We start from the raw sequence: 20885 nt of genomic DNA on the forward strand, positions 1-20885 counted from the left end.
TGTTTGAGCTAGAGATTGTTTGTTCGTATCTGTTCATATACAGCAAAAGTAGTATTAAAAAAAAATCGAACCTGCTCTTTTCACAGGTTACTGCTTCTTGGCCAAAAGCACGTGTCTCCGGCAAGTATTTTTGGTGAGCAATTATGAAGCGTTTTCTTGTAGGTGACGAGAGAGTTAGAATAGTGCGGATACAAACCACAAATACGCACCTCTCGCAGCAAGTTCTCAGCCTTGGCAACATCGAAATCTCGAGCTGCAAAAAAATAAAATAAATATGAACAAAAGAAGAGTCCCGCCGTTTAGCTAAATTGTGCTGTCGTAGATCGTCTGTGCGCGAAACTCACGATGTAGCTCTAGATAAGTTAGCACATAAAATATTCGTGGGTTATAGTTTATATGGACTTCTTTGATAATGACTAGCGGTTTCATCGTAACCGTTTTTAATATATCTCATGCGGTCACTTATGGCAGGGAGTTGTTAGGTGACAATTAGTTGTCATAGGGCAAGCATCGGCGACCCCCGAACCGCGGACCCGATCCCCAAGAGGACTCTTGAGCTAGCCCAACGCAGTATGCGCGTGATAAGTCTGAGAGGAAAGACGGAGGTTTGCTAAATCCGCTATCAAATATGTCCTCAGAGTGCTATTCAGACGAGTGAGAAATCGTTGCCAGCAAAATATCAGGCATCTTAGATGCGGTGTGATTCAATGTCACCTCCGCGGCTGAAGTACGGAGGAGGGGGTGGGGGGGATACTCGGCAAGGACAAACAATCCGCTTTTCGACGGCGCACCAGTTTTCTTACTGCGGGAACCGCCAAACTCGTATACATGCTGTGGTGTCTGGAGTGGCAACACCTACATCCAACTGCTCTACGGCGCGAAACGTCGACTGCTTCGTGGGCACCTCGTGTGTGTTTGTTTAGCCTCTAAACGCGCCCACGCGCTTTTGTAGCCCCCCCCCCCCCCCCCTACCTTCACGCCCTCAACCTATAACGGCACGCACGTGGCTGCCTTGCATCGCGCGTTCCCTGCTCCTTTTTTTTATGTTGCCCTTCAATTGGCGTGCTCCACTTGCACTCCGCTGCGCCAAAGACAAACTTTTGTAGTACTTTCTCGCCATGGAGTCGCTGAAACGAAGGGAGTGGACTATTATGTTCAGGCTTCTCGCTTCGTGATTGGTTCTTCGGCCTTCTAATCGGCTTAGAAGGGAATCTCATTGGTTGTAGAGCGATATTGAGAAGATGGATATTCGCCACGCCCCCCATTTCTTGAAATGTCCATGACTGTATGGCGCTCGCGTCCCGGCCATCGACGCCGTTGTCCGGGTGAACGATCGAGCGGAAGGAACGAGTTGCTCCCGCTGAGGACGTCCCGCAAATTCCTCAGCGAATTTCTCTTCCGTGTGAACACCGCTTACTTGGGAATTCAGCTGTGTCTGATCGAGGTGTTCTGGACAGGGCTTTGCATTTAGACAACGAAATAAAAAGCTGTGGTCTTGACGATATTGTCACGGGTGGTGACCAAAAAAACAGGAAACGAACAGGACGAAATAAATGTTTAATGTGGCGAACTTGTGCCGAAAATAAAAGAGTACAAAGATAATAACAGAGCGTCGCGGGTGCCGAAGTCGGCGTAGCAGCACAGTCGAACGCTGGGGCGAAACTGACTCCGCTGTCCTTGCGGAGCCCCTTATGTACCCTCGTTGGTTTCTGGATTATTCGGCGTAGAACTTTCGGTGCGTATAGCAATCGGAACCCGACCAGGCGAGAATGTTCTCGAACTTACGGTAAGCCCAAGTTGAAAGAATAAATAAAAGGACAGTCCGCCTGACTAGAATCGAACCTATACCTTCCACGTGAAAGTCAAGCGCGGTAACCACTGTGCGACGCGCGCGCTTGCTCGCCCACGCGCGTGGCAATATCTCTTCAATCTCTGGGCTCCTGAGGCTGAACACAGACTTGGCGCCATGGAGGTGGTAAAAACGAAGATGCATCGGTTGAGCTCGAGTCTCGAGCCGAACGCTGAAGCTAGATGGGCTTTAACTGTCTCATTAAATTATTTTCTCGCGCCTACACATTAATTTCAGGCGTCTTTCGTTTTGTAACCACGGAATTTAGTATTGGCACGCCACCTGAACGCCCACATGTTCTTCACATATTTGGCTTTGTCATCTACGCACGTTACTAAAAGTGCTCCCGCGGGTTAAATTGTTTGGAAACGACAGTGCAATGCTTTTGTTAAAATATCTGTTTGTGCTTCGAAATAGTCATACGCACAAAACAAATTCGGAGACGTTAAAATGTTGAAAACTATGCACGTCGTCGCGAGATCAAAGTTGCGTCTAAACGCGTGATATTTATGCATTCAATGACCGCAGATCAAATATTTTCTGCCGTGGGAAAATAAGACAACAAATGCGCCATACCGAAATTTAGACATTCTTCGCAAAGTGCAAACACACGGTTCAAACATGTCGTAGGACTGTGTGCTTAAGACGAAACATTTTGCACCGTGTATGTCACGTACATACAGGTTTACAAAAAGGCATATTCATCATGCCACCACATGAGCTTTCGTTAAGTTTTAATGACTCTAAAGACGTGGGGCAATGTCGGTATTATACAAACTGCCTCTCTTGTTTCTTTGTTTTTATTCGGGTTCAAACTATCGTTGATTGTGATATGCCACCGGAAAAAGTTGTGTATATTGCCTATTCTGACTGTTGTTTACAATATATTGCGGAGATTAAAGGAGCTGTGCAACGATTTAAACGTTGAAAGAATTGGCATCTTCTGCTTTTAATAGTGTTTAAATTGTCACAAATGACAAAAAACACACCTCGTTTGATCGAAATGTTGCGATTCCGCCGCGTAATAGCGAGGCAAAACTTAGAATATTCCCCGACCTGCAGCCGCAAGCGGCGGTTATCAGAAACACGCGGCGTGACGTCAATGGGAAATCTTGTAGAAAGATAGCAAGTTGTGCGAATACCTGCTCGATAAAAGGTACCTTTTCTATAAATCTTGTCGTTCCAACATATTGATAAATGCGTCAAAAATCTGGTATCATCGACAAAACTTTTATTATACGGAGTTTTAGTGGCGCCATCTATCCTAGGTTCACAAAACCGTCAGCTCTCTCTGCTACCGCAAACAGCCGCCAGAAGCCAAAGTGGGAGGGGGACAGGGCCGGACGGCTATGGCCGGACCCGGATGAGAATTTCCTCCTTTCACCATATTGTTCGCGCGGCGCCCGCCAGCACGTGGTCACCCGGTCGAGAGCGGATGAGTTCTCGCTGCTCACTGATGGTTCTAAAGAGAGAACTGTTCCGGAACCCCGCGCCTACCCCTTCAACGTCGCTGCGCTCGTGACCCGAAAGACGACGTACGAGCTGAGAGGCGACAAAAACCTGGATATTTTTCTTTTTTTTTTTAAATAAAAGCTAGGGTATCCAGGCAAAATATGTTTTTTTTTTTTTTTGTAGTTTACTACAGAAGTGCTTGGCATCAACTTCCACAATATTTTAAGCAAAGCCCTGAAATTGTTGCACAGCTGCTTTAATTATATCGTGAACCATGTTTGCGCTTATTTATTTTTTTTTATATTTTCACCCCCCCCCCCCCTACACACACACACACACCATACTTGAAAGTAAACATATTCGACAGATATCTGCCTGGTTGGGTGAGAGCTAAAGTCTGAAAATATATCTCCAACCAAAAAATGAAAGGCAACCCGACGTTTCAAAACCAACACGGTTTCTTCTTCAGGGGTGACTGAAGGCACGCGGACACAGCAGCAGCTCCCAACCTCTTCGTCTTCAAAAAAGGAAAGAAAGAAAAAGGAAAAATCAAAAAGAGAAGTTAGGAAATTGGAAAAATTGTAAAATAACTTGTTAGTTATGAAGATGGTCATCTCTTCAGCTTTTCCGTCAGGTCACGGAGGCCATGTGCGTACACAGAGGGCAGAGCGCCCAGCGACCTGTTTAGGTTTCCTGGCGTGTGCTGGATGTGCCACGATTCCAAGAAAAGCCTTCTTCGAAAATTGGGCTCTGTGTCCACCACGTGCGCGTTCGCGAAGTCAATGCGATGGTCTAGGGTATCGCAATGTTCGGCGATGGCGCTGCGCTCACTGTCAAACTTCCGCACGTCGTTCTTGTGTTGGCGGATACGCTCGGGAAAGTTCTTCGTCTCGCCGATGTAGGTTGCTGGGCACTCTGCGCAAGGAATGGTGTAAACCACGCCCTGTGCTTTTTCCTTTGGTGGACGGTCTTTCAGTCTTGGCATAAACCTTCCCAGTGTGGACGTGGGCTTGTGGGCCACCAGAATACCTTGCTTTCCCAGTACTCGTGCGAGCGCTTCGCTGGTTCCTTTTACGAAGGGAACGCTTATGCGCGCGACTCGATGGGGCTGTCGTTCTTCTACTGGCATCTGGTTTTGTCTGGCGAGACCTTGCCGTCGGGCGATGCGCCCAATAAAGCTACTAGAGTAACAATTTTTCTTTAGGTCTTCAATTATGGTCTTCTCCTTCTTTCTATCGGTTTCCGACGAGCAGATAGTCGTTGCCCTACGCAGCAGGGTCGAAACCACTGAGACCTTATGACTCGTTGGATGGTTGGAGACAAAATCGAGGTAGCGTCCGGTGTGTGTTGGTTTTCGGTACACCGCAAACGTCAGATCTTGTCCTCGTCGGTTCACCAGCACATCAAGGAACGGCAAGGTGCCATCCTTCTCATATTCTACGGTAAATTTAATGGCCGGCTCGATAGAGTTGAGGTGTGCCAAAAAATTATTAACGTCCCGTTCCTTGAGAATGCAGAAGCAATCATCTACATAGCGCATGAATACTTTGGGGTTGTTGGGAAAAGACCTCAGCGCTTTTTGCTCGATTGCCTCCATCGTGAGGTTCGCCGTTGTGACCGAGATGGCCGCACCCATTGCAGTGCCACTGACCTGTTTGAAAAGCTCCCCTTTGAAGGTGAAGTATGTGCTGCCGAGACAAACCTCGAGCAGACGGCACAGCTCCTCCACAGTGAGGTTGGTTCTTGTGGTCAAGGAGCTGTCTTTTTCGAGGGCTTCGCGGGCTGCAGCAACTGCAAGGGGAACTGGGACACTTTTGAAGAGGGACACCACGTCGAAAGACACCATGGTGTCACCATCGTTGAGATGTATTTGCGAGGCGCGTTCCACGAAGTGGCCAGCATTTTCTACATGGGTCGACGTGTTTCCGACGAGGGGAGCCAAAGTCCGGTGAAGATAACTGGATAGCGCCCGAAGCGGTGAGGTTGTAAAGTCCACAATAGGTCGTAGAGGCACGTTGGGTTTGTGGATCTTTGGAAGGCCGTAAAAACCTGGAGCGGAGCCATCCCTGCAAATAAGTTGCAAGTAAAGGCTCTTTGACTTAGGGTATTTCTTGAATATCTCTGCCAGGATTTTGTTCAAGTTCCTCTGAACCTGTGGCGTCGGATCTTTCTTGAGCTTTGCATAAGCATGGCTTCTAAGAAGATCCCGTACCTTTTCCTCGTATACCTCTCGGTCCAGGACGACGGTCGACTTCCCTTTGTCAGCCGGCAGGAGCACAATCTCCGTATCTTCGCGAAGTTTCCGAAGTGCTGTAACTTCTTCGGCCGGCAGGTTGAGTCGTTGCCGTTGTGGGAGCTTGGAAAGGATGCCCACCGCTTTAAGCCGCACTCCATCCCGGATGCTAGGGTCTAAGCGCATAATTCCGTCCTCCACAGCCGCGACCATTTTTGGAAGAGGCGGCCGTTGCGTGGTCATGTTGAATCCGTGGCCTTTTGCCAAGACTGCAATCTCGCATGGCGAGAGCTGTCGAGAGGAAAGGTTCTTGACAAAGTTTGTGCCATTGGTGCCTCGACTTGAACGGTCCGATCTTGATAGCCTTGAAATCTTCTCTTTCTGAGAAGTCTGTCGTTTATCCAAAGCAGTAGATGCAACACTTGTGGCAAAAGCCTGCAAAGCCGGGAACACGTCCGGGATGCGGTGCTCGAGTTGCCGGCGTGCGAAGAAGAGGTCCAGTTCTTTTCTTCTTAGCGTGGCCTGGCAATCGTGAATTCTGGCGCTTACCAATCGTTTCTCTGCCTGCGCCACGATCTTGTGCCCTTCCTCGGTGTGGACAAGGCGCTTGAGACGGAGGCTTCGGGGAACAAGGTTCATATCCCGGCAGGACCTCGTGAAGTCGAGATGAGATTGTAGGCTGAAATGCTGCGGGTTACGTTGACAAACCGCTTCGCAAGCTGTGCTGTTTCCGGTCCGAAGTCAAGGCGTAAAGACTTGAAAGTAAACATATTCGACAGATATCTGCCTGGTTGGGTGAGAGCTAAAGTCTGAAAATATATCTCCAACCAAAAAATGAAAGGCAACCCGACGTTTCAAAACCAACACGGTTTCTTCTTCAGGGGTGACTGAAGGCACGCGGACACAGCAGCAGCTCCCAACCTCTTCGTCTTCGCCTTTTTGAAGACGAAGAGGTTGGGAGCTGCTGCTGTGTCCGCGTGCCTCCAGTCACCCCTGAAGAAGAAACCGTGTTGGTTTTGAAACGTCGGGTTGCCTTTCATTTTTTGGTTGGAGATATATTTTCAGACTTTAACACACCATACTGCATAAGTCCTAACGGCGCACTTCGTACAGATGTTGTCATGGTTCCGCGGCTCCATGCAAAAATGAGAAGAAAGAAGTAGATCGCAAAAGACAGCTGGAGGGTGGAAGAGAAAGAAGAGAAGGAAGAGAGGATGGCCAATGAAACCTGAGGTACGGTCGGAGGAGGAGCTCCGCAAAGAGGTCTATGGCTATGGTCCAGGACTTGCCCATCTCTTGCTACGCCCAAGCTCCAACGGCAACTCTTTACTCTCCAAGCCCAGGATTCCAGGTTACTACTGTGAGATGCACCTCTTCGCGGTTCGTCCACGCAACGAACTATCAGGGGCATTCAATGTGAGGGACTGAGGGACACCTCTTTGCCCGTTATTGAACCACATAGTTAAACCTACTTCTTTTTGTATTTTTTTGTTGTAATTGTTTTTCTTGCTTGGTTTTTGTTTGTATTTTTATTTTGTATATATAGTGTAGCAACTTCTCTGCCACTTGACGTTCTCTTCATTCCACTTGCGACCCGCCTCGGGCGAACCGTGGCAATGGCGAGCCTGCCAGGATGCTTCTGACATCCTGATGCTATAAAGTCCGAAGCGCGCTGGTGGCAATGTAGAGAATGGTCTACAGACAAACGTTGTGTTGTGAAAATGCATAAATCTCAGGATGGCGGCGTTTGTTGTGAGCACCCAGTCTCATTCCTCACGGGCATAGTAACTACACTACTATCTTACTGTGGCAAAATGATATTTATTCGAGTGTTAGAAATCGAACAGGCGGTTGGGCTCGAAGGTGTGGCTCTGAAGGAATGGCTGAGGACGCTACTTGAGTCAGCAGCTGCAGAGTTAAAAGAGGAGCGAAAGTGGGAGCAGGTAACCCAACAGTGGGAACGCCAGGACAACGAGCAGTGATTTCTTACATCTGCGTCGGCACATCAGTGGAGGGAGGAAAGTGCGATGGAATCGGCTTGTCTTCAGGCGGAGTGCAATCGCCTGGACGAGATGATAACACTCCTGGAAGCTGAGGAGGATGCATAAGAAAGTTCTGATAGGGAATTTGAGGATTTCTCAATACAGAGTGAAAGCTTTCAAAGGAGGGAAGCTTTAGAGCCGACAAGTGTCAACGGTTTCAATCCATTGGTAAAAATGGGCGGCCACATGAGAGGCGCGGATGCGTCCTCTGGAGATTCAGAACTATATTCCAGAGCGAGTAGGGAAGCTGAAGCTTCAGGCCTGTCGAACCCAGGGGACACTGAGGTGCACCCCGTGGTTGTAGGTAGAGATGCTAAGAAAAGCACAACGAGTGCTAATGGCGAATTCCACTGGGCGTTTTGGAGCGCGCCGGGATCAGTTGACCAGATCCGGATTGGAGCACAAGATCCGAACGGGGTCGCGCCGCCTACGGATCCTCAGTGGAACATGACCACTGCTCCGGGATCGGCGGATGCCTTCCCGTCATTCAACTGCCCGGGAATCCCCTTTTCGCGGCCGCCGCGGTCGTTTCGAAGACGTTTTCGCTACGCGGCGCTAACACGTGTTCGACGCACGAGTGGCAGGAATGACTCAGGCGCTTCTAGCAACGATTGCCGGAATGCCCGTAGCGCGGCAAATACCTTCTCTTCTCCTTCCTGGAAAACGAACCGGCTGTCGAGCCAATGGGTAAGCAAGCGGCCATTACGAATTCTTCTGATGTCGAGACAATCTAGGAGCCCAGCCCGCGACGTGCTTCTTCTTCTTCTGAGGCGAGATGGGCGAAATCACAGTAGGCGAAATCAGGCGAGATGCCCCACGAGAAAGGAAGTCACGTGTGTGCGCCGAGGGCTCCGAAATCGTTGGAGTGACTTTTCTCGTGGCGAATTCCACGGGTCGTTTTGGAGCGCGCCGGGATCGATTTTTCCGGAGCGAGCCTATTTCACGGGGCGATCGGGATCGAGACGAACTTATTCCACTGGTCGTTTTGGATTAGCTCCCGCTCCAGATCTCGATCTGGATCCGAGAAAAGTCGCTCCCCCGATTTTGGCGGATTCAACCGGAAGCCAGCCGGGTCAGCCCTCGGCGCACACACGTGACTTCCTTTCTCGCGGGCATCTCGCCTGATCTTGCCTCAGAAGAAATGGTAATGGCCGCTTGCTTACCCCTTGGCTCGACAGCCGGTTCGTTTTCCAGGAAGGAGAAGAGAAGACAAGGGTTTTGCCGCGCTACGGGCATTCCGGCAATCTTTGCTAGGCACTCCTGAGCCATTCCTGCCACTCGTGCGTCGAACATGTGTTAGCGCCGCGATCTCGAAAACGTTGATGCTTGGAACTTGGAACCAGCCGCTACCAGACGCCTAATTTGTTTCTAAAATACCCAGGACGTTTTGGGGGAATGAATCGATCACATAGCAGGCGGTAGACAAGTAGAGAGCGTTGAAAAATATTTATTCCACCGATTGTTATGAAGGCCGATGGTGTCGGTGTCGCAGTTTTGAAGCACTGTCAGTTCAGCTCAACACCACGTTAAAAAAGACGGTTTGGGGTACTGCCGGTGCTAACGCAATTTCACTGTAGAAATAGGAATTGCACGAAAGAACCGGACAGAAACACTTCATACGGTGGCGTAAATGCCGAACATATATCAGCGATGTCACTTTCCTCGGTTAGGGCTATCTGCTTTGTCAGCGAATGAAGAACATCTTGATAAAATAAAGAGCAGAAAATACTCTCCGTGTCAAGTTTTCTTATTACAGCCACTGGTTGATGTCGTACCGTGGTAATTCCCGGCCCTTCGGGCGCACTAGCGCTTTGTAGAGTCACATTTCCAGCGATTCCGCGCCGCACACGAACGAAGGTAAACAATCAAGATGGCGGAGTGTTCCCCGTGTTGTCCTCGCCGTCAGCACGGTGTGACAGGGTTGTCGGACAACAAATCGGGCAACGCTGTTGCCGGGCGGCAGCAACATGTTGCCCGACTGTTGCTGAACACGTGTTAGCACCGCGATTGCGAAAACGTCTTCAAAACGACCGCGGCGGCCGCGGAAAGGGGATTCCCCGGCAGTCGAATGACATGAAGGCAAATGCCGATCCCGGAGCAGTGGTCATGTTCCACGGGGGATCCATCGCCGGCGCGACCCCGTTCGGATTGTGAGCTCCATTCCGGATCTGGTCAACTGATCCCGGCGCGCTCCAAAACGCCCAGTGGAATTCGCCATCGGATCCAGATCAAGGTCTGGAGCGGGAGCTAATCCAAAACGACCAGTGAAACATGTCGGTCTCAATCCCGATCGCCAAGTGAAATAGGTTCGCTCCAGAAAAGTCGATCCCGGCGCGCTCCAAAACGACCAGTGGAATTCGCCATAAGAGAGCGAAGCATGAATCTACGGGTGAAAAAATGAAGCGCGAGCTTTGTTTGAAATGCAGGTCAAACGCGCACAGAATGTTGCTCAGGCAGCGCAAAGGAAAGGCCTTCAGGCGACGAGACCGCTCGCGGGTCAAAGACCCCCATGCTGTGTAAAGTTCATCCAAAAGACAGAGCACGTGCTACGCTAACGTGAAAATCTGGATCATCTGGGGGTGGGAGAGATCATGCGAAATGTATCTTTAATCCTGAGGTCTGGTTGAGAGTCACAGTAAGCTGGGAAGCCAGAAGGCGAAGGCTTGAAGGTTAGATGAGTAATCAGTAACTTGCATATCTCATCGAAAGATTAAGACTGGGTTCTCTCGTAACGGGTTGTGCCAATTACTCGAAATATATCTTTGTTTTCGTCTTCGTATGTTCGTGAATTTTTGTTATGGTATTGGAAAACTGAGTGCTATCTTTGCTTGTTAAACTTTGGAATTGCTAATGTGTTACGCGAAGACATTTGAAAATCGAATCTGCTTTTCTCGATAGCTGGTTCACGAAGTGATTTTCGATAAATTCGAATCAGTGTGTGCCTATTTGAAGTGCCTTCTGTTTGGTGTAGAATTAGTGTCTATTGAGAAATCTGTAGAGGAAGTTAGTTCTTTAGCCGAGTTCAAACTGTTTCTTCTTATGTGGACTAAGGTTTTTTTCTTCTGAGGGTGACTAACATCGTGGGTTTTGTGAGTTGTGCATGTAATGACACCTGAAAGAATACGGGGGGGGGGGGGGGGGGGGGGGAAGCTGGCAGTTAAGAACACAGTCTGCATTCGTGAAGTACAGTGTCGTGCTACTGCTAGCAGTATGATTTCTTCGTTTTCTTTTTGGCTTTGAAGTTTGGGAAAAGAAGGAAACGGATCGGTGTCACCGAATCAAATAAGACAGTTCTGGAATGGGCAAAATATTGAGAAATATTTACAGAGTTTTGTAGAATGCTTATCGTTGCGTGTGCTTTGGTATTTTTGTTTCGATTGATAGATTTGTCTCGTCTATATCGAACGCCTGTGCTTGGACTCAGTGATATGTTAGTAGCGAAGTTGTTAAGAAAAGTGTGATGTGGAAGTGTAGTTGTGGAAGATTGAAATTGCGCTGCGTTGCCGACGACCACATAGCTGTTCCACGTAGAAGTAAACTCCAAGAAAAAATTTAACCAAGTTAAATTTTCGTGTTTGGGGGGCAATGTCTAGGTTTCGCGGCTCCATGCCATAATGAGAAGAGAGAAGTAGACTGCAAAAGACAGCTGGAGGGTACAAGAGAAAGAAGTTAAGGAAGAGAGGATGGCCAGCGAAACCTGAGGTTCGGTCGGAGGAGGAGCTCCGGAAGGAGGTCTATGGCTGTGGTTCAGGACTTGCCCGACTCTTGCTACGCCCAAGCTCCAACTACAACTCTTTACTTCCCAAGCCCAGGATTCGAGGTGACTACGGTGAGATGCACTTCTTCGCGGTTCGTCCACGCAACGAACTATCAGGGACATTCGATCTGAGGGACTGAGGGACGGACGCCTCTTTGCCCGTCAATGAGTTACATAGTTAAACCTACTTCTTTTTTGTATTTTTTTGTTGTAATTGTTTTCCTGACTTGGTCTTTGAATTGTGTTTGTATTTTGTAAATATAGTGTAGCAACTTCTCTGCCGCTTGACGTTCTCTTCATTCCATGTGCGACCCGTCTCGGGCGAACCGTGACAGATGTAAATATAGATATACAGGGTGTCACAAAAGAAAATTTACACGGTCTTTTTTACCGCAAAAATATGCTAGGCATCGCCGAATGCTCATTTTCCGCCCAAAGGTAGCGCTAGAGGTCACAACCAGATGCCAAAGTTTCAGCCCGATCCGATAACTTAATCAAAAGTTATAAGGAATTTTCTGAAAATTTCAATGGGAAAATGGCGGCCGACGGAGTTTTCTAACACATGGGGCTCTATGGCGCCAGAAACCGAAAACAGGCAAAAATGGGCTCCATTTTCCCATTGAACTTTTCAGAAAACCACTTATAACTTTTGATTAAGTTATCGGATCGGGCTGAAACTTTGGCATCTTGTTGTGACCTCTACCTCTACCTTTGGGCGGAGAATGAGCGTTCGGCGGTGCCTAGTTTATTTTTGCGGTCAAAAAGACCGTGTAAATTTTCTTTTGTGACACCCTGTATATATAACAACCGTCAAACCACTGTCCTTGAAACTTGGCCCCGACCGTCAACCTTCTTCACCTGGATACGAACTGCCCTACGCTTCCCTCTCGCGAAAGCTTCAACCGTCACCCCGCCGAAAGTAGGACCCGACCGTAGCACTGTGTAAACTAGGGTGCCTACATGTTTCCGCTCCGCTTTAGGGTGGCGCCAACTTCTTGTTACCCTTTCCCAGATCCTCTCCCACCGCCATTTTGACCCACTTCTTATTTGGCTAAACGTACACAACGTTGAGTTTTCGTAGTTTCGACACACCGGCAACACTGTGAGTCAACTTCCGTTTCCGTTCATAAGAGGAGTCGGACGAGTCGGAGGCTCAGCGGGATGGCGGTCGTCGTGGCTGTCGCTCTCTTTATTCGGGTGTTTCGTACTTTGAAGTTGCGAGCAGGAAGTATGCGTTGCGTTTATCGAAACGTGAGTCCCCTCGACAAAATGGAACGCAACAGACCGGCATCGCACGCCGAAACCTCGCCGTCGGAACGAGAGCGGTGGGCGCTCCCTAGCCCTAACGAGGATTAGCGGGGTAGCGCCAGCGCACGACTGGCGAGTGTGACAAAATGGTCGACGAAACAGCGGAGGCTGCCATGGTAACGAGGTAGGCAACACTGGTTTGTCGGCAACAGGTATCACAAACGTTGTCGCCACCCTAAACAGCGGAGCGGCGGAAACATGTAGGCACCCTAGTGTAAACGTTTGCCCATCTGGAACTCTTCCTACGCTTCTTTGGAAACTCTAACCGTCATCCCGCCGCTTTTGAAACTTGGACGCGCGTTCATCCGTAAAAGTTCTTCCTGACGAAGACCGGTCTCCGGCCGAAATGTCGAAGAATAAATCGTCCGTTGTTGCTGTTTTCACCAAGATTTTTTTTCCAGTTATATCTATATATATATATATATATATATATATATATATATATATATATATTCACACACACGGTGAGAAGGTGCAATGGGCCGGTTGGACGTGAAACGAAAGTTGAGGAGTTCCAGGAAAGGCCTTTACTCCACCAACGTTTCAAGTGGGGACCGCTTTTCTTCAGGGTGTGATGGTGTGTCAAAATATCCTCTCTTTTAGACACACCATCTCACCCTGAAGAAAAGCGGTCCCCGCTTGAAACGTTGGTGGAGTAAAGGATTTGACACACCATCCCACCCTGAAGAAAAGCGGTCCTGTTGTTTGAAACGTTGGTGGAGTAAAGGCCTCTCTTGGAACTCCTCAACTTTCGTTATTATGCATTTGTGCATTTTTACATACCTATAAACTATGACTATCTAGAACGATATTGTTTATATATATATAAACTTCCTAGACGTCAACGTTAAGATAGACGAAAGTAAACTCGCCACGAGCCTGTACCGTAAGCCAACAGATCGGCAGCAATACCTTCATTATCAAAGCGACCACCCACACCATTGCAAGAACAGCATTCCCTATAGCCAAGCTCATCGTTTCGAACGAATTTGTTCAAAAGAGACAGATTTTGATGCGAGCAGTCAAAATTTAAAGTCAGTGCTAGGGAAATAAAAGTATCCACCCCGTATAATCGACGATGCAATCAGAAAAGCCAAACAATTGAACCGCGCAGACCTCATCAGCCCGCGCCCCACGCAAAGCGACACACAACGCACAAATCTATGTCTAACTTATAGCATAAACCATCCTGATGTAAATAATGTCTTGAGACGACATTATAACATTCTCGAACAAAGCGAGCGCCTTAAACGCGTGTTTCCATCCGCCCCGGGGGTAGTCCACAGACGATCGCGTAACCTCAAAGACGCGCTAGTAAACTCTCGGATAAATTCATCGCCACCACCTAACGAATGTAGGCCTTGCAGGCACCCAGGATGTCTAATCTGTAAACAGTTGCAGCACACAAGCACGGCCAGTGAATCCCGGACAAAAGCTCACCGGACAGAAGCTCACCGGACAGAAGCTCACCGGACAAAAGCTCACCCATTTTTTAACAGACCCGGACAAATGCTCGCCAGGAGAAAATTTCATGTTGGTCTTATAGAGAAACAAAGTTTAGAGAAAAAGGCGATGAGTCTCCTTTTGGCGAATTCGGCCACCGCGAAGCGGCGTGTACGGATAAGTCGGGTGAGTTAAATTTTTGTAGTGAGCCGCCGCAGACTGCCGCCACAAAGCAGCGGGAACGCAGAAGGGGCTTGGGTTAACACGCGCACCAGTGATACACGCGCGAAGTACAAACGCCTTTTTTGAATAGCGTTCCATTTTCGATAAACGGCATATCTCTAAACTGAGGCTCTGCTTTCTCTATACGTGCTTCAATAAAACGTGCCCGTTCTCTAAAACATGTTTCGACGAAATAGCATTCGATCAACCGTAGTAAACCCTTGCGTGGGATGGGTTACAATTTCAGCTAAAAATGGTGCAATGTACATCGCGTCCGCATTTGATTTCAGCCCGTGTTTCGCCCGGGTAGCGAAAAAAAATGAGGTGAGCTTTTGTCCGGGTCTGTGAAAAAACGAGTGAGCTTTTGTCCGGTGAGCTTCTGTCCGGTGAGCTTTTGCCCGGTGAGCTTTTGTCCGGTTACCACGGCCAGCAGCACGCACTCGCAGTTCTCGATCAAAATTAAAGGGAACTTAACATGTGCCTCGTCGAATGTCATTTACTTATTCGAGTGTACGGTATGCAAAATGCAATACATAGGGTAGACTAGAACGGCATTTAGACTGCGCTTTAATAATCACAAATCTCACGCCATAAATCTTCCGGCACTGCCTTTATCCAAACATCTCGCTCTCCCAAAACATTCGTTTGATAAATTGTCAGTGACGCTCCTAGAATCTGGATTTAAATCAAATCGCGAACGTGAACAGTGTGAATCCTACCTAATTTACCGATTTAACACTATTAAACAAGGAATAAATGAAAGCCCCGGTACTCTGGCATCGATTAAAATGCTAACAGACGAATAGCAACAGCAATCAAAAAGCACTTTTTTTTTTTTTTTAGATTTTGTTGTTAACAGTGGTACTGTGTTTGGGGCCGGAACTGGACCATCAACTTTTCTTTTATTTCTAGGTTCTGATATCCATTGTATTTCTTTTTACTTCTAGGTTTAACATTGTTCCCTTCCAGGTTTGACTCATGCATGCCTGCATGCACACAAGTAACCGTGCCGCCCTTTTCTTTTTTTTTTTTGAGACAGCACTTTAGTTTGCGCGTGTAACTCTCGTTTATTGTACGCTATCGTCTATTCGCGACTGCAGCAAAACGGACGCCGCCAAGCGGGAAAACCGGGAACCAGCCGGTCCAGGTCGCTCCGCGCCCCTCCGCGTCTCTGGTGGCTTTCGCAGACACGTATTGCCGGCGCGACGGCGAACAGTGTAATTTCACGAAGGTCCGAAAATTTCTTAAGTTCAACCTGAGTGTTCATTAGTGTGGTGAAGCCTCAGTAGATTGTTTCCTTCCATCACGTGTTTGAAAGCCCGTTTACTCCACACCACACGGTCTCGTGCTTTCGATTTTTTGGATGGGGAGAAATCACGGAAAAACGTTGATTTCTTGTCTGTCTCGAATCACATTCAAAGTGACGACCCCTTGGTAACTGATAAGGGGTTTCTTTATAAGGATGTAGAACAGTGGACTGAGGACGACAGACGAGGCATTTCACTGGAGGGAACACCATTGTTGCAGTCAAGTGCATGGGAAGGTTCGATAGCTGCTTTTCTTGAGTTTGGTTGTGTTCGATTAGCTTCAAGTTTGAGCCACCCACGCCGGTCGGTGCGTTGGCTATTCATCTTGGCTGCTTTTCGCCGAAAAAGCCTCTGGACCACTCTGAAGGAGTTGGGCTGATTTCGCAATTACTTGATTCAGGAAAACCTGCTCGCTGCAAATGATGAATGAGGGAAATTATCCGTTTTCAAAAGGTGAGGGACGCGTCTCGAAACGTTAGATGCTGTCACGGCATTTTGATCTATCGCGCCTTCAATATTTATATTATACTCCCGTCGAAGCCAGCAGCAATATATATCTGCATTGCTCAGGTTGACCGGCCACAAAAAAATACTTATTTTCTCCGTTCGGGATTCGAAGCAAAGTTCAGTGCAGAGAGGTTCTGCGTGAACTCCAATGAAGACTCTCTTCAGTTTGTCTCCGTGCTGCCGGCTAGAACCATTTGGCTAAGTTTAAGTAGTATCTCTCCGTCTGTCAAATAGACTTTTATTCGGCAGTTCACCTAATATCTAGTCAACTAAGCTCATATTTCAACCCGAAGAATATACTAATATTGCTTTAGTGGGACCATAGTACGTAATATAATACATAACCCGCTCGTCAAAATGACTTCTCGATTGCTACTAAAACCTGAATTGAAATACGAGTATCAGCTGCTTAGTGGGGTGCCGGCGGGTTAACATGCTCCTTGGCTCAAGAAGCGCTTGCTTAATTTTCGTAATTTTCCTGCAGCCTGTGTTCTTGACCGAGCAGACGACTGGAGCTGTTTCTTAAACGCGGATACGCACAAAAGCTCGATTTCGCGGACAGAGAAGTCACATGGTCGAGGCATGCGAGTTAGCTGAATATTACTCTCGGTGGAAGAATTCTGTAGTCATTGCCGCTTTCCTTATATGATCAAAACTGATTAGTGTATTACCGTCTCTCCGGAGCCCATAGCTTCGGTTTTGGACGAAATCTCCGAAAAGAAAGTTTGACACGAAAATAACAAAAAACACCGGGAAAACAAAACCATGCTTTGAAAGTTTATGTGCACCGGCTGCACTTAACCGTCTCAGTTCAAATACCATTAAAATTGGGCATTAAACAAAAGAAAATCTGTTAAATTGAACGCGCCACCTGTTCAGGCGGCCCGGCCGAGCCGACGCGACCTGGACTCAGCCGCCATGTTTGTTTGGTGGTGGCGCCCCCTATACACGTTTGCAAGTCCGGTCTCAGGGCGCCGCCATCTTCCTCAGTGGGGTGCGCTCTCGGGAGGGAGCGGCCATAATCCGATTACGACGCCTTAGCAAGGCTTCGTAATCGGATTATGACTGGTCCAAGCGCACCCCAGACAGGCAAGATGGCAGCGCCCTGAAGCCGGACTTGCAAACGTGTATAGGTCGCTGGAGTTGCGAATATAGGTCACCGCTGCCGGCCCGAACACAAAGTCACCCTGCACCCCCTCTCAAGAAGCTACAACCGTCATCCCGCCGTCCTTGAAACTTAGCACCGACCGTCAAGCTTCTTCACCCGGATAAGAACTGCCCTGCGCTTCCCTCTCTCGAAAGCTTCAACCGTCACCCCTCCGAAATTTGGTCTCGACCGTAGCATTGTATAAATACCACCCGCGTTCATCTGTAAAAGTTCTTCCTGACGAAGGCCGGACTCCGGCCGAAACGTCGAAGATTAAATCGTCCGTTGTTGCTGTTTTTCACTAAGGGTTTTTTTCTTCTCAGTTTTATACCCACGCCTTCGGCCTCCCGCCACCATGCCCGTTATATATATATATATATATATAGAGAGAGAGAGGAAAGTAAACACATATATATATATATATAGAGAGAGAGAGAGAGAGAGAGAGGAAAGTAAACGTACCTCGAAGCTTTTCATGGAGTTTTATTACATATAGGTCGACGTTTCGGCCTGAGCCAGACCTTTTTCGAAAAAGGTCTGACTCAGGCCGAAACATCGACCTATATGTAATAAAACTCCACGAAAAGCTTCGAGGTACGTTTACTTTCCTATGCACTTTTCGTCGTCCTATGCAACAGTATTTTTCTCTCTCTCTCTCTCTCTATATATATATATATATATATAAACAATATCGTACTAAATAGTTATAGTTCATAGGTATGTAAAAATGTTTATAAATATATAAACACTATCATTCTACTTATTTAGGACACAACTTTGTCTTCTTTTATGCCAGCCCCCTAGACTTCTTTTCGTCTGAAATAAAGACATTAATTGACCCTGAAAACATTTTTGAACGCGTCCTTCCTTTAATTCTGAGAAAAACGCGGATCAATAACACATTTTTTTATACTAAAACGCCCTGACTATCCTGTTTACTGATTTTTCCCGAACACAGGGGCGATAGCCATCGAGTCAAAACCGTTTAAAAACAGACCGTGACCAGCGAGAGCGTTTTCGTTGCGTTTGTAGGTCTTCTCACTGCTATGCGACAGTCGTGAAATGGTCGAGCTTTACGTGCTCAGAGTCGGTAAATAAAAGTCGACCCGTGCTCCGATTGCACACAGTTGTTTTCAAATACGCTGCCCAGACACTGCAGCGGTATGCTATACCAGGAAAACTTTATGGACCCTTCACAGCTGTCGGCGAAGCAAACATATGACACCGCGAATACCTTTTGCCAAATTGGCCAAGCACCAAGGCGAATACTGAGCCCGTACGTATACAGGCGCTGGACGCTTTCGTCTTATGATTATAAGTAATATGAAGTAAACGATGAATATAAGGTTTTGAAAATCGCACATGAAAATGCCGTTTTTTTTAGGCGTTTTACTGCTCCAGAAAGCTGCAGGTGCAATGCGTGTACCTAAGCTCGCAGTATGCTCCTTGGTACTTGGGTAATGTACCGAAAGCCATATTCATTAAAGCTGGATAATACTGACACCTGACCCAATATAGTAACATCAATTAGGGTACGGCTAGAGCTACATATGAGAAAATTTTAGATTCACTATTTTACACGGTCTGAAAAGTAATAGAAGAATTACCAAATTAATTGTCTTTTTTTCGAATACTTTTGTTTACTTCAGTAGGTCACGTGATCCTTCCTGCTCGTGGTAATGTTTTTATATCTGTCTGTTTTATAATGGAACAACTGAGAGGTGTGGACGCTGGATAACTGCTTCTTATGCCAAGTCGTCCTCTATTTTCTTCGGTATTAGCTCAAGTAATTAGTGTAACGTTACATAATCATTCTAGTTCATGTAACCATGGCGTACGAACTAGGTGACTTCGCTAGTAATGATTATTATATTATTTAATGATTATTACCTCTGAACGCAGAAAATGTATATAGCTGATTACTTTAATGGGAGTCTAAGAAATCCACCGCGAAATTACACCTAAAAGAAACAGATTGCGATCTTCCTACATGTCATTTATAACATGAGTTGCCCTCGCAGGTTGCCTTAGCAGGAGCGCCCATCAAAGCAATGCAACGAAACACCTCAGCAGCAGAGCACGTGTGGCTTTACACTGGCCAGGTCAACACCACGTGTAATACCTAAGGCCTCTGAGCAGTTTCCTCTATCCCTATAAATATGAAATGCAATTGTTTCATCATTTTATTTTGTTTCCGATGAATCTCATTATTTGTGCATCATGACTAAGGCATCAGCTCTTCGTGAGCACAGAATTTTATGAGATGATTGAATGAATGAGTTATTTGGCACAGTCGGATAACGGCTACTCAGCAATGGGGTTCGAGCTCGAGGTCGAGTATCCTTCAACGCAATGCCTTGACACGAGAACCAGCTGAAGGTAGAGGCAGCACACTTCTCAAATTTACAGGCGTGCGCTCGATCGCAGTGTGATGACGTCAAAATTCTAGTGCACTGGCATGGTGTTAACCAGGCTCACTGCAAAGGACTGTGTATCCTCCGTGCCAAACATAGCACAATAAGACCCCCCCCCCAACTTCTTTTTTTTTTTTTTAGGGGGGGGGGGGGGGAGTGTTGTTGCAGATAGCAGACGCAATGGCAGCGTAAGGCAAAAATTTTAACAAAGCCAGGGCCTTGTCTCACCTCGGAGCCAGCGAAGCAGGAATGAGTCTGTGTGCTCGTCAGATCTTATGTCCACCAGGCGGCTCTTGAGCTGCATTGAGAAGGAACTGAGTGTCTCTGACTTTTCGAATATTATGGGAGACCGGGACATTTCGACTAGTGGTTGAAGACGCATGCTTCAATACCAGGAAATTCAGCACATTATGTACACAGGTTACATAAGAACGTAACTGACGCTTTAATTAAAAATAAATCTGTATGTTCACTTTCCTGGAAAGCATGGAGACAGTCAATCGCAGCGCACGAGAGAATGATCACAAGGAGCGAAAAAACTTAAAATACACGTAGACAACAACAAAAAAAGCAAAGTGAGCAGGAACAATGATCATACGTTTAACTTGCCCAGTGTCCCTGCGTACATGCATCTAATGGTCTCAAATATAATCGTGCTACTCTTAGCACGAATAGATCGCGTATTAATTCCCTTGAATTCTTCTATTGAGCGAGGTGATCGGATGTGTCTGAGCTATGCGGGATAGTAAACTCGCAGGCTTTTCTTAGAGTGCAGCACTGCCACTTGTTACTCGCTCCAATGGTAACTATAGCCATTAACAGTTTAAGAAAGACGGGGTGTGAATTAATATGTTAAAGAGTCTTGCTTCTTGAATCGTTTTTTGTCGGTCTTATCGGCTAATGCAGTAATCTATTGTTGCCAACTCAAACTTTGAAAACCCGCAATTGGAATCCGAAGAAAAACAACTAAAAACCGCTGAGTTTTAGGGGCAAGGCAAGAATGACTTTTGAACAGAATTTACCGCTGTAGTTTGTTTAGAAACAGCATGATAAATAAAGAACCCTTATAAGGGAGTTATGGGTTTTGACTCATCTTGCTTCCTTGCACAGAATGATGTCTACTGCATGAACTTATTGCTACCAGGTATTACCAAGTGTGCTATATTTGCCATACCTGCCGATGTACACCACCATCATTCCAATC

General features: G+C 47.1%; 1 protein-coding gene across 1 annotated transcript in view; it reads right to left on the minus strand.

The window, feature by feature from the left end:
- The window catches only part of LOC8025636 (SEC14-like protein 2), an 80637-nt gene that overhangs the window by 45183 nt on the left and 14569 nt on the right, over window positions 1-20885 (minus strand). Inside the window, exons 2-3 of the mRNA XM_040207657.2 lie at window positions 19910-19979; window positions 210-253 (exon numbers count right to left, since the gene is read on the minus strand). Of these exons, the coding sequence (XP_040063591.1) occupies window positions 210-253; window positions 19910-19979 (114 nt within the window). The remainder of the gene's footprint in view (window positions 1-209; window positions 254-19909; window positions 19980-20885) is intronic.

The sequence above is a fragment of the Ixodes scapularis genome, unplaced genomic scaffold (assembly GCF_016920785.2).
Source record: "Ixodes scapularis isolate PalLabHiFi unplaced genomic scaffold, ASM1692078v2 ptg002725l_1__unscaffolded, whole genome shotgun sequence".
Lineage (NCBI taxonomy): Eukaryota > Metazoa > Arthropoda > Arachnida > Ixodida > Ixodidae > Ixodes > Ixodes scapularis.